Source organism: Miniopterus natalensis, chromosome 17 (genome assembly GCF_054644295.1).
Source record: "Miniopterus natalensis isolate mMinNat1 chromosome 17, mMinNat1.hap1, whole genome shotgun sequence".
NCBI classification, from domain to species: domain Eukaryota; kingdom Metazoa; phylum Chordata; class Mammalia; order Chiroptera; family Miniopteridae; genus Miniopterus; species Miniopterus natalensis.
Window position 1 is genome coordinate 11,805,103 of NC_142097.1, and position 20,755 is coordinate 11,825,857.

General features: G+C 54.0%; 1 protein-coding gene across 1 annotated transcript in view; it reads left to right on the forward strand.

Moving 5' to 3' along the window:
* Positions 1-10,829: 10,829 nt before the first annotated feature.
* Positions 10,830-20,755, forward strand: part of WSCD1 (WSC domain sialate O sulfotransferase 1) — a 28,511-nt gene continuing 18,585 nt past the window's right edge. The window contains exons 1-3 of the mRNA XM_016200920.2: positions 10,830-11,331; positions 16,320-16,434; positions 18,279-18,463. Coding sequence (XP_016056406.2) covers positions 10,905-11,331; positions 16,320-16,434; positions 18,279-18,463 — 727 coding nt within the window. The 5' untranslated portion in view covers positions 10,830-10,904. The remainder of the gene's footprint in view (positions 11,332-16,319; positions 16,435-18,278; positions 18,464-20,755) is intronic.

Consider the following 20,755-nt stretch of genomic DNA (forward strand, 5'->3'; position numbering starts at 1 on the left):
GTGAGACCTGTGTAGGGTACGGGACCCCTGCTCAGAAGGGCTCCACACTTGCTTTAATGTTCTGCTCTTATCTCTTAAAATCTTAATAAGTCTTGAACAAGGGGCTAGCGTTTTCATTTTGCATTGAGCCCTGCAAATTATGCAGCAGGTCTTGGAGAGGGCTTTGAAATCCAAATGCACTGTAGAATTTGGTTATAGTTGTTGACAATAATAGCAATACACACATTCACATTCTGTAAAGGATCCCTTTTCTGCAAGCCAGGGATGCTCGGGCAGCACAAGCTACGTCTCTTATCCCCTGTGCCCTCACTAGTCCCAACCTTCACCTTGAGGGAGCTCACTGTTCTAACTTTGGTGTTTGGCCTGACCAGCTGTGTGAACTTAGGTAAGTCCCTTTTCTCTCTGGGTGCCACTTGACTGACCTACAGGAAAGCGGGGCTCTGACTGTCCCCAAGCTAATCCTCTCCCTGCCGCCCAGCACCTGTTGAAAGGCTCCTCTGAGCCTGGCCAACCAGCTCCGCCCCTAGCGGGAGTCCGAGGCATGAAACTTGCTTTCGGGGAGCCGGGTTACACCACCTGCTCCCACAGCCTCTAGGGGCCCTCAGCCCCGGGAGCATCTTCACAGTCAGCCGCGGGTGAGGACGGGGCTCGCTGACGCCCCTGGCAGGGCAGGGGGGCCTTGTGGCTTGGGATTTCTGCGGAGCAGGGGTGAGGCATGGAGGGGAAGTCCTTAGGGTTGGAGCCAAGCCTTATTTAAAGAAGGAGATTGCGTATAGCCATGTGGTTGTATACTTGTGTGCCTTGTGTACCAGCACCTGTCTCTGTGTGTGCGTGTGCGTGCGCGCGCGAGCCTGTGGGCCAGGCCCTGTATGACTCTCTGAGTGCTTGTTAGTGGACTTGTGTGTGGCACTGCTTCGCGGACGACAGTATCGGGCATGGGTCTGTCCCTGTGTTGGTGTGGAGCAGCAGACAGCTGGTGGCACAGCCCAGAGTGTGTAGCAAGGAGATAGTGTCAGCACATTTGTCTGGGGGATAGTGATTCCGCCTCTGACTATTTCAGACCGTGTGTGTGTCTAAGACGTGGGTGTCAGTGTCTAGCTCTGCATGGGACAGTGATCCAACTGTGTCTGGCTGCGCGTTGGTAGCAGAGTGCTACACACCGTGCGGCAGTGTGTATATGTGTGCCTGTCACAGCGACCCAGGTTGTTTCTCAGTGAGTGGGACAGAGCTCAGCGTGTGCCGCACGCGTGTGTGTGTCTGTGTGTGTATGCGAGAGTCTGTGAAACAGCGATTCCGTGTGTTTGTATCAGGCAGTGCGCGTCCGTCCCGGTCCCAGTGTGCTTGTGTCTGAGTGAGTGTGGCGAGTGCTCCCCGGTGTGGCAGTGCCCAGTGTGTCTGTATCTGAGCGTGTCTGGGTGTGCGGGCCAGTGCATCCTCCTGGTGTGCATGCCTGTGTGTGCGTGACCCTGGGTGTCGGCGTCGTTGCTCCGCACGGGGCGGCGCGGGGGGCTGGGTCGGCGGCCCGGGCAGGTGGTGCGCCCCCGCCCCGCTCGCCGACACCCCTCCCACGGACGGGCGAGAAGGTGGCGGCGCGGGCGCCTCTAGGACCCGGCGGCGGCCGGCCGCTGTCCCCCGGCCGCGCGAGTGAGCATGTGCAGAGCCGGTGCCCGCTAGCCCGCCGCCCGCCCGCCGCCCGCCCGCCGCGCGCCCGGAGCCCGCTGGCGCCGCCGCCGCGGCTCAGCCCAGAAGCCCGCAGCCGCCGCGCCCCGCCGCAGCGCCCCGTGCCCCGCCGCGTCAGGCCGTCCGCCGGGGCCGCCGGGGGCGTGCGGGCGCCTGGGGCGTTCGGCTCCGGGCACTGCGGGCTGCGGGCTCGCCGCCCCGGGGAGGCGGGCGCGTGGCCGCCGGAGCGGGCGCCCCAGCCGGCCGCGGCGCTGGTGAGTCCTGTCTCCCGGGCGCCCCGCCGGGACGCGCGCAGGCTGCGGGCAGGGTTTCTGGCCGGCCGCGCGAACAAGTTTGTGCAGACGCGGCCGGGGACGCGGTGGGACTGCACCTGCCGCGGTTGCGGGCGGGCTGGCGGGGGGCGCCTCTGGGGGGGGGGGGGGGCGCAGAGAGTGCGAGTGTGTGCGCGGGGCGGGAGCGCTCCGCTAGGTCGGGCTGGGGCGGGGGCGCGAGGCAGTGGCCGAAGCTGGTTCCCCCTCCTCGAATACGGGGAGACTCCGTTTCCCCGGATGAGCCGCGATCTGGGGCCGGGGAGGGGGCGAGGACACGACTTGGGGTGCGCGCCGCCTCTCCTAGGAGGAGGCGTTTACCCAGCAGCAGCTCCCTCTCGTTCCGCTCCCAGCCCAGGCTTCCGGTCAGCGGAGGGTTTTCTCCAGCTCTCGGTGAACTTGGGCAGAGGCAGAGGCTACGGCGAAATGTATATATTTTGTCCCGAAATCGACCCCAAGTAGAGCTTTGCATCTTTGCAGGTGGGGACGGAAACTCATGACCGGTGGCTGCTAATTGCGTTTTTGTTTTATACCAAACGCCTCCGGGAATACCCTGCTTCTGAGTAAGCTCGGGCTTCTCCGGAGCAATCTGTGCCCTCGGATGCTGCCCGCTCGGTGCCGGCTCACCCCTGAGGAGGTGGGGATAGAGAGGGGACCTCTGTCGCTTTGCTGAGCCGTGGGAAGGATGAGTGTAAGGGTTCCAGCCCCCACCGCCCTTCCCTGGGATCCAGCTGCCGCCCACACTCGCTGGGTCCCCAGCTGCTCCCAAGACACACAGACTCGGAACTCCACTGTACTTTTTTAACATTAGATGTCGTGGTCCTTCGTGTCCTCCCTCTTGTTGCTGAAACAGCATGCTTTGGTGTATGGAGGCACATGGGTTGTCCCAGGTTGGGATGCCATGCCACGGTTGCGATGAGGAGATGGGAGCCTTTTCCTTTCTCCTCTGAATCGCCTAGGTTATTAGGTACAGAAAGTGAGGGCTGGCCATGCGGAGTGGAGCAGAGGAGGCGGAAAGCTGGCTGGTCCTGCCCTGTCTGCGCCTGTCCCTACCTGATGCTTGCAGGTGCTGGAGAGAGGGCTAGGGGAAGATGTCTCTCAGTTATGTCTCCCACAACCTCACACACGCTGAGCTTGGCCTTCAGAAGTCCCGTGGAGAAGGTGCCACCAGAGCCCAGGGGTTCTACAGGGAGGAGCAGCCGTGCTGGTTTGCAGGAGGGTGTGTTGGTCTCCCAAGGAGCTTGGTAAGCTGGGCAGCTGGGCTGGTGGGCTGAGCCTGGCAGCTTCATCTTCCCCAGGAGGATGCCCCTGGTCCTCACCTGCTGCTGCATCCTTCTGGCCTCAGCAGGACCATTTCCACCGCCCCTCTGGAAGGAAGAAAGCCTTATTTGGGGGTTTTAGTGGGCATTGGAGCCCTGTGGAGTGCTGTTCTCTCTGGCCTGCAGCATATCTAGCTGGAAGTGAAGAGAAGCCTGGATTAGGCAGAAGGCCAGACCCCCCCCCCCCCCCCTTCCCTCCTGTCTGCCTAACCAGGCGGAAGTGGATATTCTGGGCCACCAGTTGGTCGGCTGCTAAAGCCTAAGCCCCCAGCTGAGTCAGTGAAGGGCCAGCACTGGGGAGTAGGTCACAGAACTGGTTCCCTGTAGCATCACCTTTCAGGCAGCACAGAGCCTCCAGGCCAGATTGAATCATGTCTGAGCAGAGCCTCTAGGGAATGGGTGCTTCACTTTGTAGGCACTCCTGGCTTGTGCTCCCGACTCGCTCAGTTCCCTGTCAGTCTTGGTGAGACCAGAATCCCTCACTCTCCCTTTCGAGGTACACTGAGGTCAGCACTTGGGGCAGCTCAGTGTTTAGGCTTTCAGGGTCTTTACCTGTAAGATGTGCGTGATAATCAGACCCACCAAGAGAGGCAGAGCTGGGCTAGAGGCAGGCCCTGCCCCTCTTGGGAGTGAGTGCATGAACGTGGCCTTTGACTACTTCCTGCTTGGGGCTCCGTGTCTTGTTTTCACAGCTTCTTCGAATCTCTGCTCATGGCTTTAATAATCCATGTTGATGTATTGCCTGCAAAATTATCAGAAATGTGCCGTTTGGGGAAGATGTGGTTAGGCAGGAACTCTGCCTCCCTGTGTGGATGTGAGAGGTGGAGGAGAGAATGAAGTAGATTAATTTTGTAAGCTATAAAATGCAGCGCACTTATTGGTGGCTTGTCTTCTCTTGCTGCTAGAAACTAGAGGGTGGCTGTCTTGGCATGGGGGGGCAAGAGGGAGGCTTCTGATGATAGCAATGCCAAAGGCATCTTGGGTCCCCTCCCATAGCATGAGTCCTTTGTCCCAGTGACTGCAGGCACAGCAGGCAAAGCGCCAGAGAAGGGCCCGGCTGACTTTGGTTGGGGACTCCATTCACTTGCCCAGATTTGTCCAGATCGCTCAGTGGGATCTAGGCAACTCACAAGAATGCACCACCAAGTAGGAGAAACATATAACAAATGAACAAAGTAGGGTTCTACGGGAGAGGTGATCCAGAGATAGCCCAGAAGAGGCTGTGGTTGGCTGTTTCCTGAGTGGGTTGGGCTCCAGATCAACTAACTAAAAAGGGAAAACACCAACCCCCACAGTGGTATTCTGTCTGTCTTTACAGCTCTGGCCCCTAGCACCGTGCCTGGAAGATCCCACACCTCTGGTGATGAACAGCTGAAGGCCGTGCGATACAGTAGATGAAACCACAAACTTAAAATCAGAAAACTGGAGTTCAGTCTAGCAATAGTATTTGTCTTTGGTCAAGTTAACTGGCCCTCTTTCTGTCTCAAATTCGGCATCTATAAAATGGGAATGCTAATGATTTTGACTTCACAGGTTTATGGAGTGATCACCCATTCATTTGCCGATCTGTTCATTCATTCAACACACTTGATCGTGTGTGAAACTGCCTTGCAATCTCTAATGTGGCATAGGAAAATTCGTTTTTATTTATATGAACTTCAGTGGTGAGTTTGATGGAGGATCCCCTTTCTTTTTCATTGAATGGAGTTTCAACCTTACTATTATGTTTTATACCTTTTTAGCAACATTTCTTACTTTTGGACCTTTCTTCTGAAGTTCAGAAGATCAAAGATTTGTCTCTTTGTGCTCACTTTGGCAGCACATATGCCAAAGATTTCCATCTTCAAAGTTAGGGAACCCCACCCCATTCCTATTTCCCAGACCGTGTCCCGCCCAAGGCCCAGCAGATTTATATTTAATGGGTCCTTTGCTCTCTTTCTGAGTCTCCAAGACCCAGAGGCGTGGGACCTTGGGATGAGGGTGGCATGGCCCGGAGCATTAGAGGGTGGCCAGTGGGCACAGATTTCCTGGGTGCCTGTCCTGTGTTCCACTTGGAGGTTGTCAGAGGCATTGACTATGTCTGCAAGGGACTCGTGGGCTGGGAGGAGAAATAAGCAGAGTAGCAGCGAATCCTGACCCCAAGTGGGACCAGGCACCGTTCACAGAGCATCCAACCTTGCCGTCTAGCACTGGGGAACGGCTCTATTCCAGGGATCAGGAAGACATCATGGAAGAGGTGGCATTGGAGCTGATGCCACATTGATTGATGGCCATAATGCTTTTCAGAGCCATGAGACAGGGCATAGGCACCCATGGCCGATGGAAGAACATGCATAAGGGGGCACAAAGCACCTCATGCTGGCCAGGGGACAGTGGTTGCGAGATTGCATTCTGGAGCCAGTAGTAAAAGGAAGTGGCTGGGAGACTGAACCAAGAAGGGCCATTGAATGCCAGACTGAGGAGCTTAAACGTGGCCATCTGAGTCCTGGGGAGCCATTGCAGGCTGTAGCAGTAGTTCTTGTGTTAGAAAGATCACTTTCTTAGGCCACTGGTAGTGGCCAGCCTATTGGAGGTGGGTAGGGTCCAGACGACAGGCACTGAGCCCGAGCAGGGCAGAGGCTGGCTTTGGTGGGGTAGGAGAAGATAGAGGGGTAGTTCAGAGTGCCGAGCCCAGCTCGAGGCTCCCTGGTGTGGCTTTGCTGAGGTCCTAAGACTGAGACCCCCGACTGCCAGTCACAGAGGCTGGGGCTCGGAGCACTCATCTCCCTGTCAGGAGAACAACGTGCTGGGCCCTGTTCCTTTGTCTTTATGGCTCTCACCTCACTAAGAGCTCATGGCTCTGAATCCCTAGAGGCTCACAGCCTTCACTGCAGGGGTCACAGTGGCTGAGACGCTTCGGAGGGTGTCTGAAGTTAATTCTCTCCTCACCTGCCACTGCTTGTCTTCTCTGGCCAGGGGGTGATGGGGAGGCAGAGTCATGTGACTGAACCCCAGTGGTCACTGGTCAGGCCTTGGCCAGCTCTGAGCTCCTCTCTAGTCCCCTGTCCCCCTGGGACTGCCTCCTCCCCCTTCCCCCTCACCTCTTCCTCCCCTTCCCTCTCCCCACCCCTCTCCTCTCCCTGTTGCTGCCCCTCACCTGCTCAGTTTCTCAGACCCCCAAACCTAGGTGAGAGGCAGGTGCCATCTGCCCAGTACCCCCTATCCTTCATGTTCAGCATCGACCTGAGACCCAGATAACAACAAAGGAACAAAAGAGGGCTCAGGTTGTCTGAGTGCCCCCGTGAGCTGGGCTCCTGCTCCCTTCCTGAGCCCCCAGAAATCCTCTGTCCTATTTTCCCCTCTTGTTCCTGAGAGGGAACTCAAGGTCTCTGTCCCCAGGCTGCTGGGCATGGCAGAGGGTGTCCAGCTTTGTCCAGCCTGAGGCTCTGTACTCAGCCCTGGAGCCCCTCCCAACCAGGCCTGAGCCTCAGGCAGGGTGGAGCTCCCATGGTCCATCTGAAGCACTTTGCTTGGTTCCAGGAAGGGATGTGCCACAGGGGAAGCAAGGCTTAGGGGGAATGATCCGGAGTTCCAGAAGGGGGTGCCCAGGAGGCCTGCATACCTACCCACATGGCAGTGTCGGTGAGGTATGGCTTGGAGGGAGGACCTTCTCCTTGTGCAGTACCTTCTCCAGGAGCTTTGGCCTGGTATGTTTTCAGAAAGGTGCTGATGGAGGTGCACTAAACTCCTTTCCAGGATAAATCTTTTGTGTGAAGCTGGAGCTGGTGAGGGGAGAGAGCTGGAAGCTTAGTGGGCACGGGGCAGTCTCTGAAGCTGGTGGCCTGGGTCTCAGTGTTGGCCCTGGTTTGTCTGACCTTGGGCAATGCACTTCACCCAGCTGAGCTTTAGAGACCTCGGCTCTCAATGGTATAACCAGGGCATCCGCCTCGCTGGGATGTATGGAGCAAATGAGATGGTTCAGGAAAGTATTCAACGCAGTCTAGCCTGTTGCTTAAACCGCAGGCGCTTAATCAGTAGCAGCATGGAAAACTGAGGCAATTGCTACCGGCCACCTTAGTATGGGACCAGCTTCAACTAGGAATGGGATACTAGGCCCGCCCCAGGGCGTGGGGGCTAAAAAGAGGAGAAGGTAACTGATTTCTCCCATGGCACAGCCTCTGCAGGCCTCTCCTCCTGCATTTCCTTGCTTGTCTCTGCATTCATGACCAATGTTTGCTATGGTTGGTAGATAATAGGAGTTTTACTCCTGATTCAACCCCACAACAATGCCTATTTGCCCCCATTTAACAGATGAGGAGCCTGAGGCTCTGCTCTGTGCAGCGATTTTTCTGAGGTAGATTTGCTTTCATGGAGAGCCCCCCAGCTTTGGGACACAGTGGGCACAGCTGATGGGCTCCTGGGCCCAGTGCATTCAGGCAGTGGCTAGATATCCCCCAGGTGTTGGTGAGGTCCACCATATGACTGACCACCCTACAGCCCACCCCAGGTGTCTCTCAGGTCTATTCACTCAACAGTTGCCAACCCTGCTGGTTGGGATCTGGGGGCTTGGTGATAAATCGTGTGTGATCTGTGGCCTAGAGATGCTGCCAGCCAGGAGAAGAGGTGGACATGGCAGAGAGTGGCGTGGAGGTGATTGGCAAATACGTTGGTGGAGAGGTGTGGCAGAAGTCCAGGGCAGGGAGACAAGTGCCTACTGCCTTGGGCCTGCGGGCCTGCCATGCAGCCCACGGCACGTGTTCCGGCTGGGAACTGGCTTTGATTTTAGAAGTTTGAAGTGGCAGCCTGTGTCATTGAGCTCTGGCCTGAAAGTGGCTGACCCCTGTCTTCACACCCAGTGTCGACATCCCCAGACCAGGGGCAGCCCCTCGGGGAAGGTGGAGCTCCAGAGAGGACTTCAGAAGGCCTTGGGGAACGTGGGTGTGGTCAGTAGAATCCTGAGGGTATCCCGGACAGTGCCCCACCCCCTGTACCCCACCCCGGCTTATTTCTTCCATCCACATCTTATGGATAAAATGTGTGTGGGATCCACACCACATCTTTAAAGTTCTGAACTGTTAACCCATTGCCCACATTTCTGCTCTATCTTATCGAGACCTTTCTTTCCATAGCAGGAGTCCCTCCTTCTCCCATTTTATTTTAATTTTGTAGGACTTTTTTGGTAGAATCGTAGTTTTGTAACCAGAAGCCTTTTGTGAGCAGACCTGGAGATGCCTCTCCATGGAATTACAGCAGAGAACGGATAACATAAACCTCAGGCACCTCGCCAGCTTGCACGGTCTGAAAGACCTCACAGTGCTAAGCTGCCCTCGCTAAGTGTGCTCATGCTCCGTGCTCTCCGCTCTTCAGGCTAAGCTCCCACGGCTCTGGACAAGTGGAACTTGAGGTTTCATTGCCCTGAGAGCCCACAGGAGCAGGTTTCTGACATCAGGATCTGCCTGTCAATTTATCTTATCATTCATTTAAAAAAATGTCTTCAGAACCAAAGATTTCTGGGCATCTGCACTGCCAGGCTTCATGCTGGGGGCCAGAGTCAGCCAAATGAATAGGGTATGACCTTCAGCCTTGAGTCAGTCACGGCCCTGCCAGGATGAGTGACAAGTAGGTGGACAATTGAAATCATCCAAGGATGTGAGTGCTGGGATAGGGGTCCGAGGTGGGCTGTGGACTCTATTCCAGTGGGTGGGTGGTGGTCAGGGAAAGCTGCTCATGGGAAGTAACACCTGGGCTGAGCCTGGAGGAAGCACAGGGGGTCAGTAGGCAAAGAGGGAAGAAAGACAAAAGGCAGTGTGCACAAAGGCACCAAGACAGATGACCGTGGAGGGGGGGGGTGTAGGTGTGTGCACGCGTGCGTGAAGGCGTGATGAAAAATCCAAAGGAAAGGGCCTGGCAAGAGATGAGCTGGGTGGGCCAGATCATGAAGGGGCCTCGTGTGTTGTGCTAAGGAGCTTGGAGTTTATCCCGAAAGCCACAGAGAGCTATTGAAAGGGGTTTTAAGCAGAGGAGTGCTGTGATCAGATTTGTGTGTTAGGAAGATCAACCGGCAGCCCTGTGGAGGGTGGATCGGAGGGGCCAAAGCTGGAGACAGGGAGATCAGTCAGGATTTCTTGGGATTTTCTCTGTGGTTTTACAAATCTGACCAGGCGGGCTGGGGTGGGCCTGGCACACACCAGCTTAGAGAGAAAAAGAAAAGTCTGAAATGGCTTCCCAACTCAACAGTTTAATTCCACCTTCATTTGCTGATTACCCAGCCTGCCACCCCCGCTCCAGCCTAAAGGCCCAGCCTCCCTGTGTCCCCAGATCCCTGCCCTCCCCCAGAGGCTTCAGAACCTGGCAGCTATCAGCGTTTCATCAGAAAGGATCACGCAGGTCGGGGCTCCTCTGGGTCTTCACCCCTGGAAAGCCAGGCCACAGAGCCCAAACATTGTCTTTCCTCGCACAGAGCGGCCATTGAGGGGCCGCACAGGCTTGGCGGGGGGCCCGGGCCATGTTAGTTACGGGCAGCGGCTTAGTCACGCTCCTCAGAGCCTTTCTTCTTGGGACAAGCCTGTCCTTGTGCGGAGGGCCTTCCTCATGTGGCAGCCCAGCTCCAGGCAGCTGCAGAACCCTCTGCCAGCCCCTCAGCCCCTCGCTTCAGAGGGCCCGCCAGTGGGAATCCAGCTCGGCAGGAGAGCTGAGTGCTGGGGAGCGGAGGGTCCCTGGAAGGCTGCCCAGGAGCCCTTCCACCTTCTCTGCATCAGGTGCCGCAGCCTCCACGCCTGCCGTGTACTCAGGCCCTGGGCTGGGTGCCCCTATATGTGCCAGCTCACTGTGTAGCTCAGAGCACAGGCTCCGAGTACAGCCCGCTCCAAACCTTGGCTCCTCTGTTTACCAGCTGTGTGACTTTGGGAAAGTTTTTGCCTCCTTTTACCATCATTTCTTCCTCTGTAATGTGAGGATATTACGGCATCCACCTCGCTGGATTGGTGGGAGGATTAAATGAGATAATACATAAAGCATGTAGCTGAGTGCCTGACACTTAGTAAGGGCTCAGCACAGAGCTGCTGCTGCGCTCCCTCTTCCATGTCGCCGTCGGACTGGATCCTCACTGCTGCTCAGGGGACACTGTTATTCCCGTTTTGTAGGTGAGGAAGCTGAGACTCGGGAAGTTATGTAACTTGCCCGATGTCACACAGCTGGCCAGACTTGAGCCCAGCTCTCTATCCAGTGCTCCTGCAACACAGCCAGCCCCTTTGGTAAAAGGAGCCAGCAGTGAGGGGCTCCTGGCCATGGAGCAAAGGTGGACACTCCTATTGCATCTAAGTGCTTTTCTCTACTTTTACAGATTTCTGAGCCAAGAGCTGAGGGTCATAGAGCTCAGGGATGGCAACAGCTGTGACGCTTAGGCAGAAGCTGCAGCTGCAGGGCCCAGTGACTGGGGACAAGTGATGGTGCCATTCGCCCACCTGCTGGAGACGGGGCAGGAAGAACAGTGACCCCAGGAGAGCACAGGCTGGCTCCAGAATGAGGAGATGACGCCTCCGGAGGCCCAGGCCTCCCTCCCGCCCGGGTTCTAGGAGCCGTGCCCAGGCTCCAGCCAGGAGCCCTGCCGCCCAGGGGCATGGCCAAACCTTTCTTCCGACTCCAGAAGTTTCTCCGCCGAACACAGTTCCTGCTGTTCTTCCTCACGGCCGCCTACTTGATGACCGGCAGCCTGCTGCTGCTGCAGCGGGCCCGAGTGGCCCTGCCGCAGGGTCCCCGGGCGCCTGGCTCCCTGCAGGCCTTACCCGTGGCCGCCATGGCACTGGGCGTGGGCCTGCTGGACAGCAGAGCCCTGCAGGACCCCCGGGTCAGCCCGGAGCTGCTGCTTGGCGTGGACATGTTGCAGAGTCCCCTGGCCCGGCCCCGGCCGGGACCCCGCTGGCTCCGGAGCCGCAACTCGGAGCTGCGCCAGCTGCGGCGCCACTGGTTCCACCACTTCATGGGTGACCCCCAGGGGCTCCCTGCCCTGAGCCCCGAGGCCCCCAGGCCAGCTGCCAACAGCCGAGGTAGGTGCTCAGCCCTGGTTCCTCTGGCGTATTTGGGAGCTGCTCTTAGGAGCCCTTTATCTGGTGCTTGAGGCAGCCTGACGAGTAGGCACTGTAGGCCCGTGGCCTTCACAGGCTGTTCCTTCCCTCCCTCTCTACATGATATGGGAAGGGCCTGTGATGGAAGCCCTTTGGAGTTTTGCTCACTCACCAGCTGGACTTCCACATGGCTCAAGGACAGGATATGTGATTAGGTCACTTTGAGCTCAGGCTGTGGGTTCAGACAGTCCTCATCTTGAATCTTGGCTTAGCCACAGACTTGTTGGGTAACCCTGAACATGTCGTTTACCTTCTCCAGGTCCCTCTGAAATGGAGATAGAGATCCCTACCCCAGGGTTACTGTGAGGATTAAATGTGATAATGTAGCACAGTGGTTCTCAAAGTGTGGTCCCAGACCAGCAGCTTCAGCGTCACCAGGGAGCTTGTTCCAAGTGCAGATCCCCAGGTTCTCTGCACTTGCTGAACACTGAGCTCTGGGGCAGGGCCTGCAGTCCATGCAGCCACACTGCCAGTGATTCTGATGTAACCTAAGCTGAAGGCTCCTGGGCTAGAGGACCTAGTATGTTATTTGGCATTCAGTAACTGGCAGCTATTATTATTTAATAAAAATAGCTAACTCATATGACATTTACTATGTTCCTGTAAATGTGCTATTTACTGGTACTACTATTATTATGTTCCAGTATTACAGGTGAAGAAACTGAGGCACAAGGAAGTTAAGTAAATTCCCAAGGTCATTCTCTTAGTTTGGTTTCCAAGAAGCAAACCCTGAAACCAGGATTCCAATGCACATGGTAGATTAAGGGTGTGATCCCAGAACACTGTTAAGGAGTGAGATGTGAGACAGGGAAGAGAAGACAGCCAATACAGGGTGTGTTATGGAGCAGGTGGGGACTCAGAACAAAGATAGAGCATGCGTCTCAGGGTACAGCGTGGAAGCAGCGAGGCCTGGGGGACACGGGGTGGGCACTGACTGGGCCAGGCACAGTCACACTGCTGAGATTCCAACATGGGGACAGCCTGGCTTCAGGTGGGGCTCTTTGCTCTGAGTTATGCAGACTCTTTGTAGGGCCCAGTAATGGAGCCTGCATGTGATGAGCACCCAGAAAGTGTTATGGCTGGTGTTGGATGGTGACAGCTCAGTCAGCATCTCAGCATACCTGTCACCACCCCACTTGGTCCTGTATGCTAAGTCACAGGAGAAATTGCTCTCTTAAATATAAAAAGTGTGGTTGGAGAATAGAGCTGGATATACAAAAAGATGAGGCGAGAAGCTCATCTTAGAGCTTGGGCTATGGGCTCAGGTCTGGCGCCTGGGTCAGGGAGGGCCATGAGGGCCAGACCTAGGAATTTGGCTTTATTCCGAGGACAATGAGAAGGTTCCAGAGAAGAGAAAGGAGTCCAAACTTCCCTCATCTTAGGATGACCCTAGCAACTCAGTAAAATGTAGACTGGAGGACTGAGCATTGTTGTCTGTGTGGAAGGAAATTTCTTCTAAAATAATCTAAGCCAAAGTGCTCACTGTGGGGTTCCTCAGCAAGGCTTTCATGGGAGAAATAAGGGAGAAATTAGGAACTGATTCTGCAGCTCATTTTATGCAGATATGGTTTCTGTAAACTCTCCTCAACACACCCAGAAACTGGGCCCCTATGCAGGTTGCACTATTGCAACTCATTTAAACTAAAGTGTAAAGGACCGACATGGTCGACATTGATTTCTTGAGAGGAAACCATAAAAAGAACACAGGTTTTGAAAACAGCTTAGTTCCTCTTTTGGTATGGCCAGTTTGGGGCTCTGTGACCTTGGGCAAATTAGCCACAACTCCTCTTTTTATTGCTCTCAAACTACACTTATTGAGGATTCATGCCTGGGTCTCCATATATGCTATTTACCATGTACTTCAGGGTCTCGATCTGGTGACAGAATGAGGTATGCACCCAAATAATTACCGTACAGCACGACTGGGGCATGATAGAGGTATGTGCAAAGGGCTTCGGGCTTATTAGACAGAAGTGGCTAGTTCTTTATAACCTGACCTCAGGGTGACTGGCCAGCAGAGGGGAGGGCTCAGGGTGACCTAGTGATAGCCCTGGGTGGATACCCTTTTAAGTCATCTTCAGTGACCTAAAAAAGTGATGGAAGGGGCTCCAGGGAAAGCTGAAGGACTGTTGTTAGGTCAACCATTACACACAAGTATGGCCTTATCAGTTGTTAATATATTGGAATGGTGACTACCCTGAGCCCCTGGGGTGCCCTATACACCCTGGCTGCGCTCCCCAGTAACCTCCAAACCTCCCCACAACCCAGCAAGAGAAGGGATAATGCCTGGTACAGCAGGAACCTCAGGATCCAGCTCTAGTGTTGAATGGTGGAGATTCTGAATGGCCAGTAACCCCCATAGGTTATTGAAGATTTTTAATATCCCCCAAGATTTCAGGAAGGATTTGTACTCTGGGTGAGGCGGTGGTATCACATGGCTGGAAATCTTCAGAGAAAGAGGGGAGAAGCAGGGCACTGGCCTGAAGACCCCCTGGGAGCCCCCTTTCCCTCTGGGGGCTCTGGGGCCCTGCACAGCTAGGCAGGCCTCATTGGTGGAGAGTAGCCCACAGCCCAGCCCTCGGGACAGCTGCCGGGGCTGCAGACAAAGAGGGAGTCTCTTTGAGGCGCGGGCAGCCTGCCATCCTCCTGAAAAGGGATCCTGCAAGCCGAGGAAGCTGCAGGAGGCTCCATCAATCACTGAGCATTTCATTATACCTTGGACAACATCCATAATGGAATAAAATGTCAGTAAGTTTACTAGGGGAAAAATAGTAACTTCTCCATAGCCAGTTTGTTTTTTATTGATAGTAATTTCCAAAGACATTCCAATATCTCCAAAGCCATCATTAATAGCCTCACGGCATGTCCATTTTGATGTGCAAATGAACAGATGTGGAGTCGCAGACAATAATGCATTGCCTCCATTTCAGCCGAAAGTAATAAATCCGCCTCAGAATGTGTCCCAGCGTATCCCTCGGAAGTCCTTTTCTTTCTGCACATTCCTGCCTCTGTCAGGGAGTTAGAAAAGCCATTGGTTATTTTTCCAGAAGAAAGGGCTCACCTCCTCCTCCCAGGCAGCGAGGTGGGCCATCTGCATCTCAGGCCCTGCTACAAGCTGAGCTGGGCCAACCAGGCCAGGGCTGCCCCCCAGGCTGGGCAGCTCCATGGGCAGCTGCTGACTGGTTAGCCACTCCTTGTTTTCCAAAGAAGCTGAGGCTGACTGCTGGAAACCATTTCTTTCTCTCTTTTATGAATGTGCTAATTATTCAGCTGATATTTGCTGATGCATCATCACCCAGGTCCCAGGTCAGAGAGTAGGATCAGAGTAATAGCTGTTATTCATTCAAGTGTCTGTTAATGGCAAAGCCTTGATCTGTGTAGTTGTCACCTGTTATCTCACTTAATTTCTAACAGCCTGGTATGTGCGTGGTGCTATCACCATCTTGATTATGAAGAATTTGAGTTTCAGGGAAGTGAAGTTATTTTTAAATGTTTGTTATTAATAATGATATACTAACAGTAAAAACAATCATGACTGAGCTTGTACTACATGCCACACCTTGCATTAGACACTTCCTGTGTGCTGTGGAATTCTCACCAGCATCCTGTGAATTCCATGGGAGCATAGCCCCATTTCACAGATGGGAAAGCTGAGGCTTAGTGAGGGGAAACTGCACATGCAGGGTCACACAGCCGGATAAGGGTCGAGCCTGGATTTGAACCTAAGTCAGCCCACTCCCCAAAACTGTTCCCTAGTCCCCCAGAAACATCCTGCCATTCTCAGCCTCCAGGGCCTTGAGCCTGGGCACCTTTACAGCCTTTGGGTTAATTTCTCACCAAAAGTGATAAATGTTTAACACCCCAGAGCTTGTGTTTTGGATGTTTAATTGAAAGCTGTAATAGAATTTCTTCTTCACTGAGCAACCCATGAGAAATTTCTGAAATATTCGTTTTCTTGTACTAAGCAGGCAGGCTAAGGAGAGCAGTTTATTCTCGCTGACCTGGGTGAAGTCTTCCTGCACTGGTCCATTCTGGTCTCAGTGGTCCTGAGACTTTACATAAAGAGAGAGAGAAGCGTCCAGGGCCTGGGAGTCTGGGAGTCCTGAGTGGAGGGGTGTAGCATGTGCCTCTAGACAAACGCTGGGTGTGGCCACCTGCTGGCTGATGGAATCCCAAGACTTTCACTGCCTGGAAGGGGCGAGATACTTCCCTCTCAGGGTGACAGGGCAGGGCTGGCTCAGCACTGCCACTGCTTTGTGGAGTCAGGCCTTCCCCCCAGGGGTGTGCCAGAGATGCCTGGACTGGCGATGGCCCAGCAGTCCCTTGGTCCTGTTGAGTGCCCCCCAGGACAGCTCTCTTACGTGTTAACAGACTGCTCACACACCTCCAGCGATGGGGCTTGCTCTCTCCTGGGACGGCAGATTTTTTTTTCTTGAAATAGCTCTATCTGTTTGCAAGATCTTGTTTCTATAATCTAAAATCAGTTTCCACAATTAATCTCCTTTCTCTGGATTACAAGGTGACAGAACCTGGCCATTGGTACATTGTGGAGATAGGAAGGCCTCTCCAAGCCTAGGAAGGGTAGGGATGGGGAGGAGGGTCCAGGGGAGGTACTTGACTTGCTGAGCTGTGGTGGAAGAAGGTGGTATTCAGGCTGACACCAGGTTCCTGGCAGGGTGTCTAGGGGGACAGTGGGCCATTAACTAAGAAAAAGGGCAGAAGGGAACAGGGTTGAAGTATCCAGAAGCACTGCAGGGGTCGTCGGACCACAGCCTCACGCCCTGCCTTCTCTGAGGGGTACCCTTGGACAGGGAGGGCTGGGACTGCCTTGGCATTTGCTCAGAGTGGGCCATGGGTCGGACCCCTCCCCTCCCAGGGCCTGAGTCTCCGCTGTGCTTCTCCGCCTGCAGGCACCTACGTTGGATGCTTCAGTGACAATGGCCAGGAGCGGACCCTGAAGGGCACCGTGTTTTTCGACTTGAGAAAGATGACCGTCTCCCACTGCCAGGACGCCTGCGCCGAGCGGTAGGTGTGGGGCCCCGACCCCCGCGGCCACCGGAGTAAGGTCAGGAGACATTCCCCGGAAGGCAGGGAGACTTTGGCTGCCACTTGGCTGTCAGCGTGTAACTAATTAGAGCGTGATTGATCGGGTCCCAGTTGTCCAGAAGAAACAAAGCTTATTGATGAGGTGGCAGGGGCTATGGAAGGGGCCCTGGGCTCGGTGTCGGGAGACCAGGTTCTGGTTCAGCCGAGCCAGGGACTCACTGTGTGACTTGGCTCTGAGTCCTTCTTTCCTGGGCCTCGGTTTACTCGTACGTTTAAAATAGAATAAAGTGCCCGGCTGGGCACAGCTCAGCGGTTGAGCACTGACCTAGGATGCAGGGGATCAGGGTTCGATTCCCGGTCAGGGCACATGCCCGGGTTGTGGGCTCGATCCCCAGTCGGGGGCATGCAGGAGGCAGCCGATCAAGGACTCTCTCATCATGGATGTTTCTGTCTCTCTCTCTCCCTCTCCCTTCCTCTCTCTGGAATCATAAAGATATGTTTAAAAAAATAATAAAATAGAATAAAGAACTTTAACCCAGATTTCTCTGAGGTCCTTTCTAGCTCTGTAGGAAAAGTGATTGTATTTCAAACAAGATTTGCTCTTTCTGCTACTGCCAGCTCACCCAGTAGTTACCGGGCACTAGTCAAATGCCAGGGAGTGGCCCCTACCATCACTCTGTGTGTGTGTGTGTCTGTGTGAGAGTGTGTGAGTGTGCGCGCTTGTGCGTGCTCACACACAGCAAACTGTTAAAACAGAATTGGCAGATAGTACCCGTCATTTATTTCAGTCCCATTAGATTCTTTCGTATTTGTTGTGTAATAAGTCCTCACCACCTTCTGAGAGATAACAACTAATCGTGCCCATTTTATAGGTGGAGAAACTAAGGCCAGAGAAGGAAAGGACAGGTCCCCCGTTGAGTGTGCTCTGCAGTCTAGATGAAACTAGAACTGAGGCTCACACAATCCCGTTTTATTCTCCTAACAGTTAAGGAAACAGAGGCTCAGACGTAGTAAGGGACATTCAGGGTCACACAGCCAGCAAGGGGCCAAACAAGGGTAAGGAGCTGGTGCTTGGGTTTTCAGTTTGGGTTTCTATACCTAGATCCACTGAGGAGGGAGCTTGAAAATGTTGGCCTCTTTTCATAGTTAACATCCTGTGTGGTATGATATCGGTTCCATTTGCTATCTTTCTTTCCCTACTGCCTTATGGATGGGTAGAGGCGGGTAAGAGTGGTCTTTGGGGCAGAGAGGCCTGCAACGGGGCCCATGTGCAAAATGTGGAGGGCGATTTGGACCAGTGGTGAGCTGGAGCCAGCTCATGGCTCACGAGAGCAAACAGTTAAATTTTTAGAAATGTTATAAGCCCATTACTAAACCATCACTAGCTTGAAATCATCTACAGAAATTAGCAAGTGCCACCCAGTTGGACTCCTTCCCTCCCATCCTGAGAACCAGTTAGCAGCACACCTCCGCTACAGACCCATCGTAACCTGTTACCATGGCTAGAACCTTGGGGGACAAACTCAGGGCTGATGAGAGGAACCAGTAGAGCTGGCTCAATTAGCTTATCACAAAGGAAAGACTGTTCCCTAAACCTAGGCAGATGACCCCTCAGTCTGGCTGAGACTGAACCCTGAGGCCAGCCACACGCTGATGGCCATGCCCCTGCCTGCTCACCCGGACCTAACCTCAGCTTCAAGTCCAGCGCTCCCCCTGGGCCCAGACCCAGCTGTCATTTCTTGATCCAGGCCTCAGTGCTGCTAGGACCGCAGGTCTAGCTCTGGGCCAAGGTCAGCTTACCCCAGACCCCACTCTCCCTGCAGGTCCTATGTCTACGCCGGCTTGGAGGCCGGGACAGAGTGCTACTGCGGGAACCGGCTCCCAGCGATGAGCGTCGGGCCGGAGGAGTGTAAACAGGAGTGCAAGGGGGAGAAGGGCTCCCTGTGCGGGGGCGTCGGCCGGCTCTCTGTGTACCGAGTGGAGGAGCTGCAGCCGAGCTCCAGGAAGCGTGAGTGTGCCAGGCCTTCTAAGCTCTGTCTTCTGCTCTCCAACTGCCCCCCAGCCTGTAGCCCCTAGTCCAAATTGCTTGGAACAGAAATCCTGCCCTCCCTTTCCTGTCACCTTCCCTGGAGAGGCTCGTCGCTTTTGGGGAGTGGGCTTAAAGTGTGCCAAAGGTTGCTTGAGTTCATAACTGAGGCACATCTTTCTTTGTTCCCTGAAGGAGAGAGAAACTGATCAGGAGGCTTGGGGCCTAGGCCCAGGCATGTCTCAAACATGCTGTGCGGCCTCGGGCAGCTCGCTTTCCCTCTCTGAGTTCCAGTCCATTTTGTAAAGTGCAGAGGTCGACCTAGATTTCTAGCAGTGGGGTGGACCCGATAATCTGAAAGTTTCCTAGCTATAAATCGCCTAGAAATGGTGGATAGAATGGAACAAACACTATTTTACATGCAGAATCAAACTAGCAAGATAGCGAGGAAATCCTTTGCTCCAGAAATGCAGAGGGGACTCAGAATCACCGTGGCCATGAGAGTCAGAGACCAGGCTGCAAAGATCTGGGCTCTGCAGAGGGAAGTTACTGGTCTTGGTGGCCACAGGCGGAGGCTTTAGTGTCCACATAGGACAGAGAAGGAGGCTTTGATCTGGTCAGGATAGGGAATTAGATGGAAACCTCTGCATAAAGTGTGATTCAATTTCACTGAAGTATAAATCAATAAAATTTAAGTTTTAAAAAAAATCACCTACTAGTTTGGGGAAATAGAAAGAAAACTTGTTGTTTTGGCCTGAGCTTCAGGTGAAAATGGAATCTTCCTAAGAATTTGTAATTGCGGACGTGCATTTGTACTAGTTTGAGGCTCAGATTTATATGATCTGCGTGATCCTGAAAGCTCCAACATAAAAATTGGCTCTGGACCATCTGGAGGTGCTGGCAGAGGCAAGGCAACACCTCTCAAGAGCTGTGCCACCAACCCAGGTGTAAAGAGTTCCCATAGATAAGCTCTCACTTAAGCTTAAAATTTAAGCACAGAACTCAGGAGGAAATAATCAGTCACGAGGGAAAAGCAGCAGCAAGACTGAACCCCCAAGAATTTAAAAGGAAAGTGCTTTCAAATAGAGATGACAACTGAGGGGGCCCAGCTAGATGTGTCTGAAGCTCATATTTGTCCTGATTGCAAGATCATGAGCCCCAGATCCACTTAATCTAATTATAAAAGTCTCCTTTGTAAAATAAAGATGGTTGAGCAAATTTGCATGTCCAGGGACTGTCCTTCTCATAATTGGGAGGGGCTGGGCTAGAAAGAAGTCAGAGCACAGGAGACACCCCCTCCACTGACCAGGGTGAGACTGGATGATAGAGGCACAGCCCAGCATCCACACACACTGACTCCTGAACACAAGCACCTCTGGCTGTGCACCTAGTAATGGCTCCAGGACAGCTGATGAATTAGCTCAAGAATGGGCAGAGCTGAGGGAAAGAGGGCTCAGGTCAGAAGCTAGGACTATAGAGGGGAGTCTGGGAGAGCTCTCCTAGCAATGAATGATTGCCACGCAGTGCAGAAGCCTGGCTATGAAAACCACGGTGACTGTGTATGGGGTCAGAGTGATGGGGAGAGTGGCTTAGTGCTCAGCCAACTGAAACTGCTTGAGTGCTTACGGTCAGATAGAATATATCTGGGCACAAGGGCTCCAGATGGGGGAACAGGGACAGGGTTGTAGCCCTGGCAACACATTCTTTATGAGACTATTAACTCAACAGATAGTGATTGACACCTACTCTGTGCCAGGCCCTGTCCTGGCACAGAGGTTGTCGTGGTGCATGGACCTATCAAGTTCTGCTCTGTCATCTGGGCATCCGAATGGGCTTCCTGAGGACCAAAATGTTCCAGACTGGCTTTTTGGGTCTTTGATTTCCCTGGGTTCCAACGACATTAGCCCTCCTGACTCTTCTCCTCTGCCCACCAGCAGGTCTATATGTGGGCTCTGGGCTGCCCTGCCAACTCCTCCTGCCTGCTCAGCCACTAGCTCTTAGAGATCATAGTTTTGCTTCAGGCTGCCCATTGGCCAAGGGTGAGATGGCCCAGTTATTCAGGCCAGCCTCAGATCTTGAGTTGGATAGACTTGATGTCATGGTTAATGTTGGAAACAGTGTAATAACTGCCCCTCTGGGCAGGCTGTGGAGCACATGCGGTTGACCTTTGCCTGCCTGCTCCCTTCTCAAGGGGATGAGCTAACAGGATCTCTGTCAAGAAGTGACCAGGTGACCATCTAGGTTAAATTTCAGCTTCTCACTAACGGGGAGGAC